General features: G+C 40.0%; 1 protein-coding gene across 21 annotated transcripts in view; it reads left to right on the top strand.

The window, feature by feature from the left end:
* LOC144596077 (microtubule-associated protein 2-like) overlaps nt 1-11,128 on the top strand; it is a 280,705-nt gene extending 269,577 nt beyond the window's left edge. For all 21 annotated transcript variants that reach the window (XM_078404207.1, XM_078404210.1, XM_078404216.1 and 18 more), the window contains 3 exons: nt 6,342-6,423; nt 6,523-6,635; nt 8,779-11,128. In XM_078404207.1, coding sequence (XP_078260333.1) covers nt 6,342-6,423; nt 6,523-6,635; nt 8,779-8,994 — 411 coding nt within the window. In that variant the 3' untranslated portion in view covers nt 8,995-11,128. The remainder of the gene's footprint in view (nt 1-6,341; nt 6,424-6,522; nt 6,636-8,778) is intronic.
* Nucleotides 11,129-19,540: the final 8,412 nt, after the last annotated feature.

Raw genomic sequence — 19,540 nt, 5'->3', positions numbered from 1 at the left:
TTAGCACATAGAACAGTACAGCAGAGGAACCGGCCTTTCATCCGACAATGTCCATGCTGAACATGACGCTTTAGTAAACTCATCTCCTCTGGCTGCAGATGATGTATATCCGTCCATTCCCTGCACATCCATGTGCCTATCCAAAAGCCTCTTAAATCCTATTGTATTTGCCTCCACCACCATCCATGGCAGCACATTCTGGGCACCCACCACTGTGTAAAAAACTTGCCCTGCACATCTCCTTTTAACTTTGCCCCTCTCACCTTAAAGCTATGCCCTTCAGTCTTTGACATTCCCACCCTGGGAAAAAGGTTCTGACTGTCCACTCTATCAATGCCTCATAATTTTATATACATTTATCAGGTCTCCCCTCAGCCTCTGATAATCCAGAGAAAACAATTTAATTGTCTAACCTCTCCTCATAAATAATACCCTCTAATCCAGGCAGCATTCTGGTAAACTTGCACCTTCCCCAAGTCTCCACGTCTTTGCTATAATGGGGTGACTGCAACTGCACACGATACTCCAAATGTGGCCGAACCAAACTCGTAAAAGCTGCAAAATAACTTCTTGACTCTTATACACAATGCCTCATCTGATCAAGGCAAGCATACCGTTCAGTTTCTTTACCACTATCTACTTTCTGGGAGCTATTGACTAGGACCCCAAGATCCCTTTGTACATCATTGCTGTTAAGCCATTAACTGGATTCTTTCCCCTTACCTCCATCCTCCCAAGACACAAAACTTCACACTTGCTCAGATTACACTCCATCTGCCTTATCTCTGCCCATTTCTGTAGATGATCTATATCCCTCTATACTTTGACACCTCCACCAATTTTAGTGTCGTCTGCAAATTTACTAACCAGCCTATATCCAGCTTTTAAAAAGGACACAATATGCTAGAGTAACTCAGTGGGTCGGGCAGTATCCCTGGAGAACATGGACAGGGGAGTTTTGGGTCAGGATCCTTCTTCAGACTGATTGTGGTGGGGGGGGGGGGGGAGAAAGCTGGAAGAGAGGAGGGCAGGACAAGGCCTGGTGAGTGATAGGTACATATAGGTGGAGGTGATGGGGGGGGGGGGGGTGATAAGCAGATGATTGAACCAAGGCCAGAGATGAAAATCAAAAAGTGTGAGATATGGATAGAAGATCTGCCTATCAAAACCCACCCTCACCTGTATCTACCATCCCTTGCCAGGCTTTGTCCTGCCCCTCCTCTTTTCCAGCTTCCAGCTCCCTCCCCCCACCTCAAACAGTCCAAGGAAGGGTCCCGATCCGAAACGTCACCTATCTATGTACTCCAGATCCATGTTCTCTGTGGAACTCCACTGGTCACAGACTTCTAACCAGAATAACTATCTTCCACTATAACACTGTCTTTTGTGAGATAGCTAGTAATGAATCCAAACGACCAGATCACTGTAGATCCCATGTACTTTAATCTTCTGGATCGGGCTACGATGAGGGGACTATATTAAATGTTTTACTAAAGTCCATATTGACAACATCCACTCTCATAAATCATATTTGTCAACAACTCATAAAAATCAGGTTCGTAAGACATGACCTGCCTTAGACAAAGCCATGCTGACTGTACCTAATTGGTCCACTCTCTTCCAAATACTAGTATAAACTGTCCTGAGGAATTCCCTCCACTAGCTTCCCAACCACTGATGTGAGGTTCACCAGCCTGCAATTCCCTGCATTATCTCTACTTCCCTTCTTAAACAAAGGAACAACATTGGCAATGATACTAAATGCTGGAGTAACTCAGCGGGACAGGCATCTCTGGATAGAAGGAATAGGTGACGTTTCAGTTCGAGACCCTTCTTCAGACTAAGAGTCCTCCAGGACCACGTATCTCTATTCCGTTTTAATCTTGTAGATCCTGAATTTCCTGGAGTGGCTTTGATGTGTTTAATATGTGAACCTACACTTTTGCGTACTCCTCCTTACCTAAGATTTCTTGAAACTTACTTCTCCTTACCTAAGATTTCCTGAATCTTATATAAAATCTAATAATATGTCTATGGATTTGGACACAATAAGAGATGTGTTTTGCAGCATAATCTTACTGCATCAATGGCAGAACTATCTCTACTAGCATGACCAAATACCATCATAACTCCCCCTCATTACAAATGAATGCTTTTTTCCTTACACAGAGGCACTAATTACCATATATTTATCACATTTTCATTAACTTCAAATTTGGAAAATGTATTGCATTGACGTACAGTGAAGGAATATGTAATGGAAATACGATTCATTGTTGTAGAATTTCAATTACAAGGTGTCAATAGAAATCCCAGAGTACCCTATAATCAAATTGAACCTTTGAATTAATTAGTAAATCTAATTATACCTCTCATCGACTCGCATCCGATATCTCAAGATGTATCCATCAACTCACCTAGTCAGCATCAGCCTGATATTTTATAGTTTTATATAATGTACCCTTATCGTTCAAACAGAACCTAAGCTAGTAAGTCAAAAATAAATATTAATGGATTAATGTCATGTCCAATGGATTTAAACTACACTAAGTTATATGTTGTATGTGGCTGTCCTTTTTCTTCGTTTTGTGGATAAAATGTCTATCTGTTTTTCTACTTTCTAATTAACAACTTTCTTCATTCTGTTATTTCATCTTGTATTTTTAGGTTTCTATCCTTTTTGGAAATCTTCCAACAATGTTAAAGTATACCTATCCCAGCAACCCATTTTCTGCTTTAAAAATAAAATGACAATTTTCTCCTATGTCTGGTCTTACGCAAACAAATTCTCCTTTCTCTCTTATGCTTCATAATTTGCGAACCTGCCTGATTTTTTTTCATACTTTGATACCTTAGCTATGCAGTCAATGTATTTAAGATTCCAAATGCTACAGATTTAGATAAAAAATGTGAGGGGGATACAAATGAAATTTGATCATTTAATAGATAAGGTTGTCAATTTTCTTTTCACACATGGTCTGCTTTTTAACTTAACACTTACCTTCCTTTGATAGATTACAATAAATATTCATTTGGCCTTGATTATTAGTCACAAGTGAAAGCAACGACTCTAATTCTGTCATTCTATTATTGCTGTCTCATCCTGCATATTTACCCCTGATACCCCTTTTCTTACCTATCACGTGGAACTATTCAACAGCATACCCCAGACATGGCATATAGCAAAATAAGCTTTAAATGTAAATGCAAAAAAATGGAACACTCCAATGAGAAAATGCACAGTGCATACTCTCTCTGCGTAAAAGAAATGCGTACCCAAGGTAGCGAAAAAGGAGATTATGCACTGAAAGAGGGGAACCAACTGTTATGACGGCATCTTGAATTATGTTGGAAACAGAATAATTCTTGTTGGATTTTGCAAGTTTTTATTACAAAACCGCAATTCTAAATGAGCAAAGCCATCCCCGGTAGCATGTTTCAGGCACTCACTACATTCTGTGTTGAAAAACTTAGCCCTCATATCTTCCTTGGACTTTGCCCCTCTCACCTTAAAGCTATACCCTCTAGTATTTGATTTTTCCATCCTAGGAAAAAGATTCCGACTCTCCACCCGATCTATGCCTCCCATAATTTTGTATGCTTCTATCGGACCTCCCCACAACCTCTGGCTTCCCAAGTCTGTCCCTGTAGCAAATACTCCCTAATCCAGGCATCCTTTTGGTAAATCTCTTCTGCTCCCTTTCCAAAACCTCCACATCCTTCCTGTAATGAGCCGACCAAAACTGCACACAATACTCCAAATGTAGCCTATCCAAATCCTACAAAGTTGCATCATGACTTTTTGACTCTTAAACTCAAACCTTTGAAAGCAAGCATACCATATGCCTTTTTTTTTTACCACTATCTGCTTGTGTTGCCATTTTCAGGGAGTTATGGACCTAGACCCCAAGACCCATCTGTACATAAATGTCATTGAGGGTCATGCCATTAATTATATATTTCCTCCTTACATTTGATCTCTCAAAGTGCACTACCTCACATTTGTTTGCATTAAATTCCATCTGCCATTTCTCCACCTATTTCTGCAGCTGATCTGTCCCACTATATACTTCGACAGCCTTCCCCCACAGGTGTTATCCGCAAATAGCTCGCATATTCACTCAACCTGACTCTTTCCTACTAACATTGGGGGTTACAATAGGTTGAGATTAAAATACAGTAATAAATTTAAACATTCTATGTAAATTATCAATTAAATTCATGATATATAAATCCACAGAATATTTAAGCATTTTATTGTTCAACTAATAAAATTGGTCAACAAAATTTATCAAGGTAAAAGATGATATCAACAAGGAAAATCTTTAAACTAACAATGAACTTTTGTTCAAGGCAATATTGCAATGATTTTCTTTGCTCTTGCAGGAAATCCAGATCAGTTCATGGAAAATGTCTCCATCAAACCCCAATCACGTTATGAGTGCACATTACTGATATGCTTTACCCCAAATTTAATAGCCTGAATTAATTGAATTGACAAATACATTACCTTGAAATAAAAGCCATTGTTGTTAGATTTTGTCTATTTTTCTTGCACACGAGTTGAAAAAATGCGATATCTGTGTCTGGGAAATAGTGATTTTTTTTTCTGAAATACAGGATTAAGGCATCCAAATTTCATAAATATTTCAGAACTGAGCAGAATTCTTAATTGAAAGCCATCTCAAATATCTCCAAACCATATGATGCATCCTTTTTTATTCTTTCAACTCTTCATTGTCCACACATACATATGACAAACTATTATCTTGTGTTGTTTCTGCTACGACATCTAATTCTAAATCTTTTAACTGTCGGTGACATTGCAAACTAATATTTTTGTCTAAAATATGAAAACATATTACTTGATATTTCTTTAGAATTAGTTATTATTTTTCTTTGACTTTCTGAGGAAAAAATCATTTAACATAAACATTTTCCCTTCTGTATTATTGCCAGACAGTGGGATTTAGCTATTAGTTTGTCCTGCGGTTCATTAAAAAAAATACTACCATGTATACACTGGAATGTATACACTGGAATTTAGAAGGATGAGAGGGATTCTTATCGAAACATATAAGATTATTAAGGGGTTGGACACGTTAGAGGCAGGAAACATGTTGCCAATGTTGGGGGAGTCCAGAACCAGGGGCCACAGTTTAAGAATAAGGGGTGGGCCATTTAGAACGGAGATGAGGAAAAACTTTTTCACTCAGAGAGTTGTAAATCTGTGGAATTCTCTGCCTCAGAAGGCAGTGGAGGCCAATTCTCTGAATGCATTCAAGAGAGAGCTAGATAGAGCTCTTAAGGATAGTGGAATCAGGGGGTATGGGGAGAATAGACAATAGACAATAGGTGCAGGAGGAGGCCATTCGGCCCTTCGAGCCAGCACTGCCATTCAATGTGATCATGGCTGATCATTCTCACCCAGGCAGTGAAGAAAGCCAATGGAATGTTGGCCTTCATAACAAGAGGAGTTGAGTATAGGAGCAAAGAGGTCCTTCTGCAGTTGTACAGGGCCCTAGTGAGACCGCGCCTGGAGTGCTGTGTGCAGTTTTGCTCTCCAAATTTGAGGAAGGATGTTCTTGCTATTGAGGGCATGCAGCGTAGGTTTACTAGGTTAATTCCCGGAATGGCGGGACTGTCGTATGTTGAAAGACTGGAGCGACTAGGCTTGTATACACTGGAATTTAGAAGGATGAGAGGAGATCTTATCGAAACGTATAAGATTAAAGGAGATTAAGGCAGGAATGGGGTACTGATTGAGAATGATCAGCCATGATCACATTGAATGGTGGTGCTGGCTCGAAGGGCCGAATGGCCTACTCCTGCACCTATTGTCTATTGTTTATTGTCATAGAGAAGTCCAAAATTGAGTGTGAATAGGATGTAATATTTGATTCAGTAAAATAAGTTCTTGACTTGAATGGTGCTCTTCCATAGAGGGTTTGGCATGGCTTGCAGCATATAATGTTCTGCAATTTCTAACAGTGTTATTCCACCCTAATCCAATTTAGAAATTTTATTTTTAAGAATAAAAAGTAACCATGCCATTAGATGTCCTTAATATTTATTGATTTAACCAAGTGGATTACATTTGGGGTTTTGTGACTGATCGTTTAATTATTATATGCTTCTTTACCTTTCAAAATACAGTTATATATGGTATCCATTTTCCAACAATACTAATTATTAACTAAAACAGAATAAGAGCTGTAGAACAGTTAATGATTTCTATCTAAAAAGGTTTGTAATTGTGTTCCTCACTCACTTTGCTGCAGTGCTCAAGTTCAATGTATGATCTGATGTTTGTGCTGAAAGGTTGCTTTCATGTTTCTCAGGTACAAATAGTTACCAAGAAAATAGATGTGAGTCACATTACATCAAAATGTGGCTCTTTCAGCAACATACACTATAGATCAGGTACTGTACTCTCAACTTATTATGTGCCTGTTTTTTTAAATGCGTATTACTATATTGTTTATTGTGTAATTCAAAATTTGATTCATTGACCATGTGCAGGTGGAGGACATATTAAAATTGAAAGTCAGAAACTGGATTTTAAGGAGAAAGCTCAGTCCAAGGTTGGCTCCTTAGATAATACACGTCATACTCCAGGAGGTGGAAATATAAAGGTAGGAAAGGAAACGGACAACACAATTCACAGCCAAGTCAAGTAAATGAGTACATTTGTATTTTGCTAAAATTTCAATAGAAAACCTATCAAATCCCAACATGTTTTTGTTCTTGTCTATTTCCCTGCCTTATGATGGGGAATTTATTTATTTTATACTTCCTATTCGCAGGTACTTGCTGTAGCAAACTTGTAAAACTTTAAGAAATGCTTTGGGACAAAGACCCATCATTTATTTATTAGCCTCTGTACTCCGCAATTTGAGATTTGTAATAGAAAAAATCACATGTAGTTAAAGTGTACATTGTCAGATTTTAATAAAGGCTATATTTATACTTTTTGGTTTCACCATGCAGAAATTACAGCAGTGTTTATACATAGTCCCCCCATTTCAGAGCACCATAATGTTTGGGACACATGTCTTCACAGGTGTTTGCAATTGCTCAGATGTGTTTATCATATCATATCATATATATACAGCCGGAAACAGGCCTTTTCGGCCCACCAAGTCCGTGCCGCCCAGTGATCCCCGTACATTAACACTATCCTACACCCACTAGGGACAATTTTTACATTTACCCAGCCAATTAACCTACATACCTGTACGTCTTTGGAGTGTGGGAGGAAACCGAAGATCTCGGAGAAAACCCACGCAGGTCAACCCACGCAGGTCACGGGGAGAACGTACAAACTCCTTACAGTGCAGCACCCGTAGTCAGGATCGAACCTGAGTCTCCGGCGCTGCATTCGCTGTAAAGCAGCAACTCTACCGCTGCGCTACCGTGCCTCCTTAATGAGAGCTCTCAGCACCCAGTCTTTCCATCACCTTTGGAAACGTTTATTGCTGTTTATCAACATGAAGACCAAAGTTGTGCCAATGAAAGTCAAATAAGCCAATATGAGACTGAGAAACAAGAATAGAACTGTTAGAGACATCAGCCAAACCTTAGGCTTACCAAAATCAACTGTTTGGAACATCATTAAGAAGAACGAGGGCATTGATGAGCTTACTAATCGCGAAGGGACTGGCAGGCCAAGGAAGACATCCACAGCTGATGATAGAAGAATTCTCTCTATAATAAAGCAAAATCTCCAAACACCTGTCTGACAGATCAGAAACACTCTTCAGGAGTCAGGTGTGGATTTGTTAATGACCACTGTCTGCAGAAGACTTCACGAACAGAAATAGAGGCTACACTGCAGGATGCAAACCACTGGTTAGCTGCAAAAATAGGATGACCAGGTTACAGTTTGCCAAGAAGTACTTATAAGAGCAACCACAGTTCTGGAAAAGGGTCCTGTGGACAGATGAGATGAAGATTAACTTATATCAGAGTGATGGCAAGAGCAAAGTATGAAGGAGAGAAGGAACTGCCCAAGATCCAAAGCATACCACCTCATCTGTGAAACACAGTGGTGGGGGTGTTATGGCCTGGGCATGTATGGCTGCTGAAGGTACTGGCTCACTTATCTTCATTGATGATACAACTGCTGATGGTAGTAGCATAATGAATTCTGAAGTGTATAGACACACCCTTTCAAATCTAAAAAATGGTCAACTCTTGAGTGGCCAAGTCAGTCACCTGATCTGAACCCAAATGAGCATGACTTTTATATGCTGAAGGGAAAACTGAAAGGGACTAGCCCCCAAAACAAGCATAAGCTAAAGATGGCTGTAATACAGGCCTGGCACAGCATCACCAGAGAAGACACCCAGCAAATGGTGATGTCCATGAATCGCAGACTTCAAACGGTCATTGCATGCAAAGGATACGCAACAAAATACTAAACATGACTACTTTCATTTAAATGACATTGCTGTGTCCCAAACATTATGGTGCCCTGAAATGGGCAGACTATGTATAAACACAACTATAATTTCTACATGGTGAAACCAAAATATATAAAAATGGCCTTTATTAAAATCTGACAATGTGCATTTTAACCACATGTGATTTTTTCCATTACAAATCTCAAAATATGGAGTACATAGGCAAATTAATAAATGATGGGACTTTGTCCCAAACATTATGGAGGGCACTGTACTTTGTGCAAATATGAAAACTAGTCTTGTATCATGGAATATTACCAATTGCAATCTGTCTCCATCAGTAATATGAATATTAATTTGATTTTCTAAATAGATTGAAAGCCACAAGCTTTGCTTCCGTGAGAATGCCAGGGCCCGTGTGGACCATGGAGCAGATATTATCACTCAGTCCCCAGGGCGTTCTGGTGCCACAACTCCTCACAGACTCAGCAACGTCTCCTCTTCTGGAAGCATCAATTTAATGGAATCACCGCAACTTGCCACACTTGCTGATGATGTTACTGCTGCACTAGCCAAGCAAGGATTGTGATTTTGCTCTACATCATTTTAATTGTTTGTTTGTAGCATGTGCTTTGAGCCTTCATGAGCTCAAAGTGGGATTGTGTTTATTCCTTTTCAATTAAATATTGATCATGTCTTTAGACCGTAATGAGTAAAAATAAAATCTTGTTTCCATTCATGCCAGGTGTTTCTGGCTTTAAATGGCTACAACTGCTGTACATCACACATAGCAATGTTGTTTCTCAGCTCTGCTTGCATGGACTGATGGCAAATGCATTTATAATGATTTATGCCTGAAGGCAGTGTTGAAATGGATCAATACTCAGAAAGCAGCTGACATGCTTTATTCCCAGTTATTCATTCTATGTTGAATGGATTCTTCCTTGTCAATGAAGGAGGATGCCTATTGTTAGTATTTATTACAAGATAAATTAATACATACTTGTGTTTCATGAGAATAAAAGGGCAAGCCCAGAAACGAGTAATATATGTAAAGAATCCTTGAATTACATTCTGTCCAGGAAGGAAAAGCAGTCTGTTAAGTTGAACAGCGGAAATATTAATGTCAAAACACAATATGATCACAATATTATTGGGCTCATTCATAAATGGTAGTGTTTTGCATTTTTATAATACACGTTGTAACAAAAATGGGAATCAAGTTGTTCAGAAATATCATGCAGCTACTTTAAATAGGATGCAAATCTAAAGTTGTGGATCTGTATCTTTAACTAGAATGTCAGTTCAGTGTTAGATTTCTATATATGCTGACTTTTCATATTTTGTTTGATCAGTTGTTTGATATATAGTACATATATATGCAGTTTAATCTACTGCATATATATAATATATATACGGTATACTAGATATTCTCTGTGGCCAGTGTGTTATCCATTATATACTTGAAGTTATGCTTTTATTCACAGTATCTGTGTTTATGCACCTTTTGGTGTTACTGTTTAGGATAAGGTAGCCATTAGCAATTATACTTGTTAGATTTATCTCTCAAAAAAATAGCATGAAGTGCTTACTGTAACAACCAAAAGCTATGACCTTAGTGCCAGATGAATTTATTGATGTATTGCTAGCTAAAAGATTCAAACAATTGCTTTGTAGAATTTTGATGTACCGAGGGGGTCATATAGCATTTGGTGTGTGCTGTTTTTTGCTTATTACATTTTGCAAGACAGTTTTGGTAGTGAGGGCCAATTAAGATGATGTTTTTTTTAAATACATATACTATGGAATCAGGATATAAGAGTATTTTGTTCCAAATTTGTTCGCCTCAGTCAGAGTTACTGAAGCCATACCTACACGACTTTTGGAGTCATAACAATAGATTTTATTTTCAATGTTTAGTTAAAATGGAGATTTAGAAATTAATTGGCAACTGATAGAATGACAGCAGAAATTTGTAATGCATTTTTAGAGGTTCTGGAGAGGGAGTATCTTGTTGCAGGATGGATAAACTGGAAATCAAAACTATTAAAAAAATAAATTAATCTGAAGGTATGTTTTGTAAAGCTACAGCCAGCTATCAAAAGTTATTGTAGATATTTATTAATGTAATCAAACGACAGTATCTTTAACAAATATTAATGAAATTGAGACCATGTTTTTCACTAGCCTGTAAAAATGCTTTGGAAAGTAAATTAATCTTTTGTAGAAGAAAATAACAATGTATTTTAAGATTATCTGAATATGTTGAAAGCTATGCTGCATATTTTTAATTAAAATGAAAACAGCTTGTATTGAACAATGCAGGATACTGTAACAGGAAACTGATTAGATGGAACATTGTTGAAGTGGGAGATAGATACAAAAAGATGAAGGGGTTGCATTTTAAATGAGGGTCTGTTATTGATGTTATCATCTTGCCAAGTTACTCCAACAAAATTTGAAAAAGAAAATACTTAAACATTTTAGAAGACATGAAGGAAAAATAGGGCAAAATAAGATATCTTGGCCTGGTATCGGCTGCGGAATTTTAATGTGCTTTAGAGAATGTGTTTTATGTCCAGTCATTCTGGAGTCTGTTAAGACAGAATAAGATTTTGGGATTGGCCAGTGTTAGCTTGTATGTTTTAAGTAAAATTTGCACTTGTATTTGTTGCTGTAGAGTGATTTGCAGAATAAATTGCTTCTCATCTGACACTAGTAAAGTTTTGTTCTGTTTATTTTTGAAACTGAGCAATTTGTAAACTTTGCCTGAGATCAAGGCAGGTTACTGAAATAATCTATGTCAATAGACAATAGACGGTAGGTCCATTCGGCCCTTCGAGCCAGCACTGCCATTCAACATAATCAGTACCCCGTTCCTGCCTTCTCCCCATATCGCCTGACTCTGCTATCTTTAAGAGCTCTATCTAACTCTCTCTTGAAAGCATCCAGAGAACTGGCCTCTACTGCCTGCTGAAGCAGAGAATTCCACAAATTCACAACTCTCTGGGTGAAAAAGTTTTTCCTCATCTCCGTTCTAAATGGCCTACTCCTTATTCTTAAATTGTGGCCCCTGGTTCTTGACTCCCATGTACCTACATGCTTACTTTCAGTGACTGATGAACAAGGACACCAAGATCTCGTTGTACTTCCCCTTTTCCTAACTTGACACCATTCAGATAATAATCTGCCTTCCTGTTCTTGCCACCAAAGTGGATAACCTCACATTTATCCACATTAAACTGCGTCTGCCATGCATCTGCCCACTCACACAACCTGTCCAAGTCACCCTGCATCCTCATAACATCCTCCTCACAGTTCACACTGCCACCCAGCTTTATGTCATCTGCAAATTTGCTAATGTTACTTTTAATCCCTTCATCTAAGTCATTAATGTATACTGTAAATAGTTGCGGTCTCAGCACTGAGCCTTGCGGTACCCCACTAGTCACCCTGCCATTCTGAAAGTGACCCGTTAATCCCTACTCTTTGTTTCCTGTCTGCCAACCAATCTTCTATCCATGTCAGTACCCTATCCCTAATACCATGTGCACTAATTATCAAAGGCGTTCTGAAAATCCAGTTACACTACATCCACTGGCTCTCCCTTGTCCATTTCCCTAGTTACATCGTCAAAAAATTCCAGAAGATTAGTCAAGCATGATTTCCCCTTTGTAAATCCATGCTGACTCGTCCATCCTGTTACTGCTATCCAAATGTGCCGCTATTTCATCTTTTATAATTGACTCCAGTATCTTCCCCACCACCGATGTCAGGCTAACTGGTCTATAATTTCCTGTTTTCTCTCTCCCTCCTTTCTTAAAAAGTGGGATAACATTAGCTACCCTCCAATCCACAGGAACTGATCCTGAATCTATAGAACATTGGAAAATGATCACCAATGCGACCACGATTTCTAGAGCCACTTCCTTAAGTACCCTGTGTAAGAAAATAACTGCAGATGCTGGTACAAATCGAAGGTATTTATTCACAAAATGCTGGAATAACTCAGCAGGTCAGGCAGCATCTCAGGAGAGAAGGAATGGGCGACGTTTCGGGTTGAGACCCTTCTTCAGACTGATGTCAGGGGGGCGGGATGAAGGAAGGATATAGGTGGAGACAGGAAGACAGTGGGAGATCTGGGAAGGGCGAGGGGAAGAGAGGGACAGAGGAACTATCTAAAGTTGGAGAAGTCAACGTTCATACCACCGGAAATTGGAGGAACAGCACCTCATATTTCGCCTGGGCAGCTTGCAGCCCAGTGGTATGAACTGCAGCCATGTCTGTGTAATTCCCACATCATATGTGCCAATTTCTAACTTAGCCTAATGCTCATCCACTTTAATTCTTATACTTTGCGCATTCATATACAACACTTAACATCCCCTCTCACACCGGTCACTATTGGTCCTGACCTTACTCTCTTATCCCTTCTCGAACTTTCCTTCCCATTAATTCGGGAGTCTTCTGTAACTTTTCCTGAACTCATTTCCCCTTTAACTCCATCTTTACACTCCCAATTTGTCAACCCCTCCCCCCCCCCGCTATTTAGTTTAAACCTACACGTGTAGCACTAGCAAACATGCCTGCCAGAACGTTGGTCCCCCTCCAGTTAAGGTGTAACCCGTCCCTTTTGTACAGGTCACCCCTACCCCAGAAGAAATCCCAGTGGTCTATAAATCTAAATCCCTGCTCCCTACACCAGCCACCCATTCAGATCCCCTATCTCCCTGTTCCTGCCTTCACCAGCACGGGGTACAGGAAGGAATCCAGAGATAACCACCCTAGAAGTCCTGCTTTTCAGTCTGCTTCGTAACTATCTAAACTCACGTTGCAGAACCTCCTTCCTCTTCTTCCCAATGTCGTTTGTGCCCACGTGTACAACTACTTCCGGCTCTTCACCTTCCCTCTCGAGAATGTTTTGAAGTTGGTCCATGACATCTTGAACCCTGGCACGAGGGAGGCAGCAGACCACCCTCGAGCCTCGCCTGCCGCCACAGAATCTCCTGTCCACACCTCGGACAATGGAGTCACCCACCACTAGGGCTCTGCCCGATGTCAATCTCGCCAGTCGAGTCTCCTTGCTAGGATTCAAGCCACCGACCTGTCCGTCACTTGGAATGGAAATGTCTTCTGCCCCGACAGCTCCCAAGAGGGTGTACCTGTTTTCATTAGGCACAGCCATTGGGGTCTCCTGCCATTCCACGTTTACTCCCCTTTCTCACAGTCACCCACCTTCGCTCTTCCCGTATCCTAGGCATGACAACCTCACTGTAGGTCCTGTACAGGAAACTCTCGTTTTCCCTGATGGCCCTGAGGTCATCCAGCTGCTTCTCCAATTCCCTAACACGTTCATTCAGGAGCTGCACCTGGACACTATTTCTGCAGGTGTAGTTCCCAGAAGGTCCAGCAGTATCCCTGACTTCCCACATCCTGCAGGAAACACAGTGGACCAACTTGCCTGCCATTTCTTCAGTGGACAAAAATCACAAATTTCGATCAAATGTAACCTCCTTGCCTCAACCACCTCGCCGAAGGCTGTTGTGCCAAAGACTCACACTTTACTCACCAAGGCAAGACTCTTGAGCCAAAGACTCACACTTTACTCGCCAAGGCACTTCACCTCAACAAGGCGGCTCCCAACAAGGCCGCTCCTCGACAGCTGCACTTCTTCATCTGTTACCTAATCAACGACTTTAGGGCTAATTTATAAATTACTTGAACCTGAACTCTTGGAACTCTTTTTAAATCTTTGTTACCTCCGGCTCACCTACTTCCAGCCAATACTCGCTCTCGCTGCTTCTGGCGGCCACTTCTCTCCGACCTTCACGGAAAACACTTGAACCGGGCCTTTGGTGCTCTTTTTAAATTTTCTTTCCCTCTGACTCACCTACTTCCAGCCAATAGTCGCTCTCGCTGCTTCTGGCTGCTGCTTCTCTCCGACCTTCACGGAAAACCAAGTCCAGACAAAAGCTGGATGATTAAAATTCTGAAATGCTTGCTTGACAGAGTTGACATGGTGTGCTATCTTTTGAAGAATAATTCAATCATAGATTAAATCAATAAGATACATTATTTTTCACCGTCTACATATTTGGTGACTTTGTGACGAGATTTCATTTTCCATCGTAGCCTTCCCTTGGGTGTTGGATTATTTGCATCCTGGATGTACATTTCCCTATATGTCTATACTTCTTCAGACAAGAAAAATTCCTGATGTAGTATTATAATTTTATTTATGTGCTGACTGGTATAGTCAATTGTATAATTGTATCCTCACTAAATCAAATATTATAGATGGAAACAGTGCTTTTGTGTTATAGTACGTGCCGGTACAGTGTACTGTCACCTCTAAATAGTTAAAAATTAGATTGCTGTACAGCAGCATGGCGTGAATTGTTATATGTATACCAGCACCCTTTTGTCTGCAGAAAAAGCACTGAATTGAAATAGAACTGGAAAATACTGGAAATAATCAGCAGGTCAAACAGCATCTGTGGAGTGAAAAGAGTTACCATTCCGACCTTTCATCAGAACTCAGAAAAAAATGGATACTTATGATGTTTCAGTTTAAAAAATAAAAGGATGGGTAAGATAGAATTGCCTGTAATAAAATGGAAACCAAGAGGCCGAATGATATTCATGGTCTATGATAAGAGAGGGTGTTGTAAGCAGTTAATTTCACCTGTTTGGAATAGATAGAAATAAAAGGAGACAAATGGACAGGCGAGAAAATTAAAAAGATAAATAGTGATGGAACTGAGATAAAGAAAACACTGCAGTTGTTGGAATTCTGAAATAAAATAGAATGTAGGAAATTCGCTGAGGGTTAGGCAGCATCTAGAGAGAGAGAGTGAGAGAACATTAGCTCAAGAGGAATCAAGGATTTGGAGTCAAGGTTTATGAGGAAAGGCCATGAGATCGAACAAGGAATATCAGATCAGTCATGATCTTAATGAATAGCAGAATAGCCTCATGGAGCTGAAAGGTCTATAAGGAAAAGCATCACTGCTACTGACGAGGCCCATACAGGCCCACATTGCATATAAACTCTGTAATAAAACACGTTTCCATGGGTAAACCTTCCACATTTCCATCCAAACATTTCTTTCCTTAACAAATCTTAATTCTGTATTGAGCTCAAATTATTTTTCTAGCTTGTTGGACCAGAAATTATTACACTGCATTGGCTCTGTAATAGCAGGTGCACTGATAATTTCCTTCTTGTTGTCACTACAGATTAGGTCCCTTTTAACGTTTTTAATCCTTTTAGTACTGTTTTGTATTGATTAGCTAATACCTAAATAAGACCAATTTACATGGTCAGCATCTGCTCATATTGACAAAGAAAATTAATTCTTTAAAAAATGTAATGTAAAATGGATCTGCGATTTGTTCATTTTATGCTAATTCTATCATTGGGTACTATATTTATGCCTTGAGTGTATCATTGAATTGTACATAATCAGCCAATTCCCATTTTATGGTTTTCCATGGCTTCCTAAGCCTCTGTGACCAATGGAACCAGGTATAAAAGACCAAGTATTGCTTTGAATAGGAGTGGAGCAACCGAAAGGAGTGGAGTGGTCTCGACCCAAAACGTCACCCATTCCTTCTCTCCAGAGATGCTGCCTGTCCCGCTGAGTTACTCCAGCATTTTGTGATACCTAAGTATTGCTTTGATATCCCTTTCTTAGAAAGACCCTCGTGATTGCTTCCATTCTGGTTCTGAAGTGGTTGATTAGGGCCAGTGGGTGGAAGCTGGGAGGTGGTGTGCAATTTCCACCATTCATGCAGGACTTCCGTCTGTTCGCAACAAATAAATTCAATGTCTCCAGTGCATTTCCATTTTGAGCAGTTATTGTCAGGAATGCTCACAAGTTTGTGGATGTTATATATTTTCAAGAAAGCTTTGAGAATATTCTTGAGATATTTTCTTTGTTTACCTGGAAAATCTCAACATAATAGAGCTCGAAATAGACTTTTTTTCAGGATTATAGTCAAGGGCAGATGAATGCTATGGATGATGTAGGGTTTCAATTCTGGGGACATTGGTCTCAGAGAGGATGTAAGCTATAGGTTTGGACAGCTTTGCCTGGAAAGCAGATGCAATTTGAGATGTTTGGTTTTGCTAATGTCTCAGAAGCATTTAGGATGCTCACTGTCGATAGTAGACTATGAGGTTTACGCTGGATTTGAGGTTTTCATCTTCCTATCAATTCCTCAAATGTCCAAACACTGCACTGACACACTGAAGGTGATGAATTTCATCATCACTGTCATTAATTGAGAGGGTCTTGTCATAGACCATTTATTGTTAAGGAACAGTCTACAGCAGGTTGCTGCAGGACCTTAGTTTTGTGGATGTTAAATATAATGCCCTTGTGCTTCAGTGAAAGAGTTGATGATAACTTGGAACTTGGGCTCTAAATAGGAACACATGCAAACATTAGTTCTGCAGCCTGATGACCAACGTTGGGGTGGAATAGATGCATTGTTGATTGAAGACAGTTTCTCATATGACCCAAAGAACAACTTTTATCAGGTCTGAAGAAGGGTCTCGACCCGAAACATCACCCATTCCTTCTCTCCTGAGATGCTGCCTGGCCTGCTGAGTTACTCCAGCATTTTGTGAATAAATACCTTCAATTTGTACCAGCATCTTCAGTTATTTTCTTATACCAACTTTTATCAGGTGGTAAGTATGGCAATGTGGCCAATGAAAATTTAAGGCTAGATGCAGGTTTCCTTCACCATCAATCTGCACTGAAGAATGGTTTGTTGTGGGCATGTTGCTTAAGGTCATGGGTTGCATGCCATCATCTACCAGATGCAGGATGGAAAAAAAAATCTGTTTGAGGAGAATGCTCCATAGACTTCTTCAATTCGTAGAATCACAGCCTTTAGTTCAAAATGTGTAGTGGATAATGCTGTTTTCCACAGAGCTCTTGGTGTTAATGTATATTGCAGACCATGGCTATTGTGCTTGTGGATGGATGAAATCCTCACTGCTATGCAGGGAGAAATGTTTTGACCACTGCTATTCAGGTAGGTGGCAGTGGAGGAGGCCTAGCAATAAATAACCCTGTGGCAGAAACTAGGCAAATCCCTCTTTACTTTCCACTATATCAGATATAGTTTAGTTTAGTTTAGAGCTACAGCGCGCAAACAGGCCCTTTCGGCCCACTGGGTCCGCGCCGACCAGCAATCCCCGCACATTAACACTATCCTACACCCACGAGGGACACCCATTCCTTCTCTCCAGAGATGCTGCGTGTCCCGCTGAGTTACTCCAGCAGTTTGTGTCTATCTTCAGTGTAAACCAGCATCTGCAGTTTCATCCTAAATATAATGTATTAATGCACATAATGCAATCAGCTAGCCTGAGGAGTGGCAGGTTTAAGAATTTGTCAAAAATGATTAAGAAGTGGATGGATAGAAAACGAGATCATGAGTTTGAGCTGGTTAGAACACGGCAAGCAGATTCTATAATTTTTTCAAAGTAGGCAAAAATAAGCATATATTCTCTTCAGGCAGAGTTAAGAGAAAATATGGCGAATAAAAAAATGGAAATAAATCATTGCTGTTAATAATTTCTATATGTTTTATCAGTCGATAAGGAATAGAAAATAAACAGGAGAAGCCACTTAGAGAGAGTTAGATATAGCTCTTAGGGCTAACAGAATCAAGGGATATGGGGAGAAAGCAGGAACAGGGTACTGATTTTGTATGATCAGCTGGCTCGAACAACCGAATGGCCTACTCCTGCACCTATTTTCAATGTTTCCAGTCCCATTTTCTTCTGTTAAGTAAGATCGTGGTTTATCATATCTCAGCATTGGTTTCCTTGCCCATTCCTTGGTTCTCTTAACATGCAGAAATCTATTAATCCATGATTTGAAAATATTCACCAATTCTCTAACCAAGTGAAGAAATATCTTCTGATCAGTTCTGAATGGCTAGGCCCAGATTTATGACTGAGGTCTTGTTTGAGATACCCTAGCAAGAGGAAACATCAATCCCCACAACTATCCTGTAAGAATTTTGTACATTTCAATGAGATCACTTCTCATTCTTCCAAATACAAGAGTGTAAGACACAAGGAACTACAGATGCTGGAATCTTGACTAAAATGCAAAGTGCTGGAGTAACTCAGCAGGTCAGTCAGCATCTGTGTCGGGAATGGATAAGCGACATTTTGGGTTGGGACCTGTCTTCAGAGTATAACCCTATGCCTAAACTCTCCTCTCAGGATAATTCCCAGGGATTGATCTGGAGAACCTTTGTTGAACTCCTTTGCTGAAAGGGTATATTTCCTTAGCTAGAGTTAAACCTGCCTGCACACAAGAGGGACAAACTTGTGCACAATACTCAAATCCTCTTGCAATACAGGCCTTCCTATTTGCATGATGTGCATAGGTATTAACATGTACAAGGACTCAAAAGCACTTTACCATCTCTCATCATTTAAACAATCACTTATATTTCTATTTATTTTTTCCAAGGCTTGAGATTTTTGAATGATAGCAAGCTCAATATTGATTGCTGGCAGTTGAGATTGTTACCATGGAGAGAAATAACCGGAGCTAGACACAAAATGCTGGAGTAACTCAGTGGGACAGGCACATCTCTGGAGAAAGGAATGCTGCCTGTCCCACTGCGCAGGATTTTGTGCACTCTAGCATTTTGTGTCTTATCTTCAGTGTAAACCAGCATCTGCAGTTCAATCCTACACAGAGAAATAACCTGGGTGGGTGAAGACATGCAGTCAAGCAAAAAAGGGGAAGACAGAATCTTATGTCTACTAAGGACATAGGGACATGTCTACGGGACTAAGCACAAGTGCCTATGTTCACACAGTGGTGCGAGGCTGAGGACTCACCGGTCAAATGGCACTTATACAACAGTGAAACTATTAGAGTGACCTCTTATATCCCATGGCTTGGTGTGGAATTAACCACCGAGGCAAAGTGCAAATGCTGCTGTGAGAGCCCACTTGAGCAATCAATCTGCTCAACACTGATCTGGGGCTGCATTTTGGCTGGCATGATGAAATGCAAGCCATAAGGAACTCGCAGTGACTGCTCAGTCTGAAGAAGGGTCTCCACCCGAAACATCACCCATTGCTTCTCTCC

Source organism: Rhinoraja longicauda, chromosome 8 (genome assembly GCF_053455715.1).
Source record: "Rhinoraja longicauda isolate Sanriku21f chromosome 8, sRhiLon1.1, whole genome shotgun sequence".
Lineage (NCBI taxonomy): Eukaryota > Metazoa > Chordata > Chondrichthyes > Rajiformes > Arhynchobatidae > Rhinoraja > Rhinoraja longicauda.
The sequence above is the reverse complement of the archived record's forward strand: the minus strand, read 5'-3'. Positions and strand labels throughout refer to the sequence as shown.